Source organism: Centruroides sculpturatus, unplaced genomic scaffold (genome assembly GCF_000671375.1).
Source record: "Centruroides sculpturatus isolate CEXI.00-Female unplaced genomic scaffold, Cexi_2.0 scaffold636, whole genome shotgun sequence".
In the NCBI taxonomy this organism is placed as follows: Eukaryota; Metazoa; Arthropoda; class Arachnida; order Scorpiones; family Buthidae; genus Centruroides; species Centruroides sculpturatus.
Genome location: NW_019384931.1, coordinates 84,006 through 89,450, shown reverse-complemented (window position 1 = coordinate 89,450; position 5,445 = coordinate 84,006). Strand labels below are relative to the sequence as shown.

Sequence of the window (5,445 nt, the reverse complement as noted above, 5' to 3'; positions counted from 1 at the left end):
CATACACGATTTTTACAAATATACCGGTATCTTAAACCTAAACCTAAACGACAAGATTTTTGAAAAGCTAAAAGTGTATGAATGGAAAGAATATGAAACTTTTTTAAACAACAAGTCATTTTTTAAACGAAAAAAAAAATTAATTAGCGATACAATTGCCTAAACACTGAGAAGAGAGGAAAATTGGTGTATTATAAATTATAAGGTGGAAACCCTTATTTTATTTGAAACTGGTAAGTATCTTTTCAAAAAATTTAAATATATTTGTTTAGTTTTTCTTAAACGATTTAATATTATTTTTAGAAATGGAAACGGTAGAATAAAGAAAAAAATGGTGAGTAAAAATATTTCTTTAGTTTTTCAGATATGGGCGGTTAAATTTAATAGTAGTTTTTTTTTCCAGGTTCAATAAAAACACATTTTTTAATTTTAAATAGATTTTTTATTTGAGTAAACTAATGCTACATTGATTACATTTCATTTTTATATTAGATGGTAATTTACCCAAGCGGAAATTATTGTGTATAAATCTCATTACAAAAGCATCATTGAATAGTTTAGTATTAGGTTGTAATTTTTGCATATCCTGATTTCTCGATATTTTATAGAGAAAATATAGACAAAAGTATCCGCACGTAAAACTATATGGTCCTTGCAAAGTCAATCAATTCCAGCGTAAATGTTTCAAATTCCGACGAATAAATTTTATAATCGACCGGATTTTGGGAGGTAATCCGTACGAGTCGAAGTAAAAACACGTCAAATCTTGAAAATATATCGCTATCCAATGTTGTCCCGGCTTTAGACTGCTATCGGTATTAACTATAAATCCTTTCTTTTTTCCGATTTTTTCGGGTAATAAATCCGATGGATAGACGCCTCCAAATGTCTTGCTAATTTCTGGATCTCCTAATGCTAGTTTCCATAGGGTAATCGTATCCATCGTTTAATAATCGATGAAAATATTCCGAGATCGATCGATTTCTATTGTATTGCGATACTCTAAATAGCAAACAACATTAATTGTCTCCGGTAACGGTCTTTTGAATTTTAAATCTATGCTAATGTTTCCGTGTGTTATTATCGATGTATGATTTTCAGACGCTGCCTTATCAGGAGTTAAATCAAACACGTGAAACATGTATCCTTGCGCGTAGTCGGAATACGATATATTAGCGTATTTTCCGTAGGGAATTCCACCCATCTCTTCGAATAATGTTGCATAACTTCGAGCGTAGCTTTTTTCGTCGAAATCGGGAGTATAAGGATTAGGAGGAATTAAAATCGAATCCTTTATAACAGAAATATAATTTAAATCGAAATTTTCAAAATTGAAAGGATTTAAATCGATCTGTCCGTTAAATGCGTTATTACGAACTAATCCGATTATAATTCTTTTCGGGATTTGACCGATTATTGCGTTTGAAATATTTGAACTCAAAATACCTTTACTTAGCGTAAACACTTTAATATTAACTCGTCGATAAGGCATTTTAATTACGGAATTTTCCAAAGTCTTCTCCATTCCCAGTAAGATGCTAGGACTAACCTCTATTCTGTTTACTTTCAACATAATATTCTTTAATCGAATCTGATAGTTATCGCTATTTGCCATTAAAGCAAAAGCGTCTTTTGAACGTTCCAATTTTATTCGAACATCTACGCCGTTTATCAGTAATTTAGGTTGATTAATAAAATCGAAATGAAGTCGTCCATATAAATCCAATACTTGACTTTGTCTACTTTTCTTAAATCTAGCGATTAATCCTTCATTCTTGGCATCTTTAATCGGATCGGCTTCGTCTACATCTTTAATCGGATCGGTTTCGTTTAAAAATCCAGCGGTATCTTTGTAGAAAAAAGAACTAGTTAAATAAGTTTTTTGCGCTTCTTCAGACGAAAATAAGAGAGCGTCTATTATTGCCTTATAGGGATAATTTATATGCGTCGATACTAATTTATCATTAAACAAAGTGGTGCATCGTGAAAACATACTATGCAATAAATTATTTACGGGGGTAACGAGGTCTGTATCCAAAGTAGCCATTCCATTTCGTTTAGTAACGGATAATTGAGCATTAATCGAAATACTGCTCAAATCTATTAAGCTTTCACCCGAACCAAAAATTAAAAATTCTATAGGAGATGTTTGGTTACTTATGGAGGCTATGGGGAAAAGTATGCTAGGAGTTGAATTTTCTATAGACAATTGTGTTGGAATTGTTTTAAAGAAATCGAGCTCGAACTTGAGACACGTACAAGATGAGGGGTCCATTTATTCTTAAGAAATAATATTGACTTCCTTCCTCTTCTTTTTTTTTTGTTTTACGCTTTCTCATCGACGTTTTTGTTTTTTACCCGATCCGCTTTGAACTTTTTGAATGACGTCATCTCTAACTCCTTCACATAGTTCTTTTATACGTGTTAGGGCGGAATCTTTTAACGATTTCCCGCTGAGTAAATCCAATCAGATATCTTTTGCCATATTTAACGCTTTCTTTCCAATATATTTTCCCGCATCTTTTAATATTGCAATTGCTTGTCTGAACTCGTCTCCAAAAAATCCGTATCCTCTTTGGATCGGACGACCTTTAAAGTATTGTCCGTATCCCGATTGGGGGGGTTAAATAACGGGTGTGCGGATATATGGAATCGAGATAAAAAATTCCCCCCGCCTGCGATCGATAATAAGCGATACAGTCCTCTGGTTTAAGCTTCATTTTATTAAATAAATGACTCTTTTGTGTAAATGGATTTTTATACTCGTCTAAAACATAATACCAAAAGCGATTTTCCAGAAGTAAAAATTATGTTTTCACCCGTAAATGAGCGCAGATCTATAGATATAGTCTCGATGTGATTGGTTCGAACGGGAAAAATAATGGAGTGTTATAAATTTTAACAATTTGTTGTTCTTTTTCTCCCATGACAGGAATTACTCGAAACAACGGAGCCGAACTATCCCCTACATGATGAGATTCTATTATATTAGAATATACAAATATTTCCGTTATTCCAGCGTTTAATTTTAAAGGATATGTCCCTATAAATTCTTCTTCGAGATATTCTAATTGATCAAATCCTAATATATCTTTTAATTGTCTATTAAATTTCACTGAAGATCCTCGTGGAATTTTCAATAGTAGCTTTTTATCCGGAAGCGATTTAAAACTTATTATCTGAAATGCTTTAAGAAAATCTTTTGTTCCGTATAATCCTCTCGGTATTTGTAATATATTTTCAACATTTTCGGTTCTTATTTCTTCTACATACCTATTTTTCTCGATTAAAGTAAAAAATTCTCCACTAAAATCTTGTAAAGACGGAGTATATCGAAATGTTAGTTCTTCTTCTCCCTGTATAATGAACGGATTTTGATTATCTAAATTCAGCATAGAGAGAAATATGCCACCACTATCTGGAAGTAAACGCAATTCACAATCATTAGCGACGTAAATTTTTACAGTGCTATCGTCTTTGTTAAAAGAAAAATTAATAAAATGATCCTTTTTCAAAACTTTCAAATTATTCGTAATATTCTCGAATATATGACTCGAGTTGTTCCCTTGCATAGGTTGTAATGGAATTAGAGTAGATAAATTTTCGGCTTTTATTTTAATGAATTTCATTTCCTTAGTAGTAATGACATATTTGTTATTTTCACTAGTGATATTAAACCACGAACGTGGTATTATTATTTGGGATAAACCCACTTCCCAAGATCCTGTTAAATTTATCGGTGGATTAATTTTCGATGTGAAGGAGGATTGAGTATTTTTTGGAAAAAAATCCATACTCGCGGTGCTTATTAGAGTCACATAAAAATTATCCATTTTTTACTTTCTGCAATTCTTCGTTATAAAAGCGTCCTTTAATCGTGTTGTTGTTATAATCTTTCAGGACATAAGTAACTGGATTGGTAGGATGTTGTTCTTTTATAATGAAAATTTCCTTACTCCATCCGGGTAAATAACCTCTCGTGAAAGTTTTTCGTTTTTTAGAAACTCTAACTCTATCGTCGATTTTAAATTTATATTTTATTTTAGTTTTCGTTTTACCATAAAGTCGATTAAAAATTTGCGAATGATGTTTGGGTTTAACCTCGGCCGGAGACATTCCTATACTTCGATGCGTGCTATTATTATACGCTCGTACCAAATCGTTTAATTTATCAATATATTTATTGGAATTTCGATAAGTAATAAGACGATAAATTTTATTTTTTAAGGTCTTATTAAATCGTTCCACTATCGATGCTTTCGTTTCGGAATGAGTATAATAATGATTTATTTGATGTTTTTTAAATAAATCCTTAATAACAGAATTCATGAATTCCTTACCCTTATCGGTATGGAGAAACCGAGGAATTATTTTTCTAAATATTTTTTGAAACGCTTCTTTTATCGTTTCCGGTTTTTTGTCTTTAACTGGAATTACATGCGCATATTTAGAAAACGCATCGATAGTTGATAATAAATATTTTATTCCATTATTGACTTTCGAAAATTGTCGAACATCCATCAGATCGGATTGAAATAATTCTCCTTGATATAAAGCTTTAGTTTTACGACGCGTATAATTTATTCGTACTGGTTTATGTAGAGTATATGTATCTTGAGTTGATAACCATTTTTGACAGTTTTTCTCGGCAACTTTGTTGCTTTTACTAGGCTTGTTACGCCTCCAAACGATGCGGGATGAGATGGAGTGTAATAAATAGATCTCAATAATCTTTCCATGAAATATGCTTTCTTTTAGACGACGCAACTCGTTTAGGAATTTTTGTAGCAGATGCTTCACCAGTTTTTTTCCTAACACTAATTGATCGAATCGGAGGCGATGGAATCGATGGCGATCGAAAACGAAGTACGGGGGATTCTCCTATTTTTAATCGAGTCGACAATGCTTTATTTCCAATCCATTCTTTGGGTATATTCGCTTTGATAATTCCATTCCAAAAGGAGTCAAAACCCGTGGGTACAATGCTCGATTTTCTCGTTCGCATAAGATAGGACATTAAATCTAGTATGTGACTGTTTATTATTGGTTTGTTATTCACCACTAATTCTCCTTTTTCGTTCCAATCGTATTGGTAAGATTTTAGTAATTGAATGATATGCGGAACATACTTTTGATATGCTAACGGTATCGAGACTGTTATCTGATCTTCGATAGACGATGGTTTTGTCGGTTCGGGTGATTGTTGTTGAGATTCTTCGGTTGGTTGCGATGTTAAAGAAACTCGAATCGGTTCTTTCGGTGCATGGATAGTTTGTTTAAATCTCGAAATCAATTGACTTAATAGTTTAACTTTCAAATCATCTGTCAAAGTACAGTACTTTCTTCTAATAAATCTTGAATATTATCGTGTAACCGTATTTCCGGTTTTTGTAATTGATATTTAGGTATCAATTCGGGCGGTAGTAGCGCCATTCGTTGAGTCAT

The 5,445-nt window shown here is 32.4% G+C and overlaps 3 protein-coding genes across 3 annotated transcripts in view; all 3 read right to left on the bottom strand.

Annotated features, from left to right (window-relative positions):
* Window positions 1-943, bottom strand: part of LOC111631980 — a gene marked incomplete at its 3' end in the record, with an annotated part of 5,712 nt that extends 4,769 nt beyond the window's left edge. Inside the window, exon 1 of the mRNA XM_023376329.1 lies at window positions 824-943. Within this exon, the coding sequence (XP_023232097.1) occupies window positions 824-943 (120 nt within the window). The remainder of the gene's footprint in view (window positions 1-823) is intronic.
* Window positions 944-946: 3 nt separating this feature from the next.
* On the bottom strand, window positions 947-2,275 carry LOC111631979. Its single transcript, XM_023376328.1, has one exon. The coding sequence runs from the start codon at window positions 2,273-2,275 to the stop codon at window positions 947-949; it is 1,329 nt and encodes a 442-aa protein (XP_023232096.1).
* Window positions 2,276-2,285: 10 nt separating this feature from the next.
* Window positions 2,286-5,445, bottom strand: LOC111631978. The gene is made up of 3 exons (XM_023376327.1): window positions 5,340-5,445; window positions 5,060-5,253; window positions 2,286-4,881 (listed from the first exon to the last, which is right to left on the bottom strand). The coding sequence occupies exons 1-3, from the start codon at window positions 5,443-5,445 to the stop codon at window positions 3,826-3,828; spliced, it is 1,356 nt and encodes a 451-aa protein (XP_023232095.1). The 3' UTR covers window positions 2,286-3,825.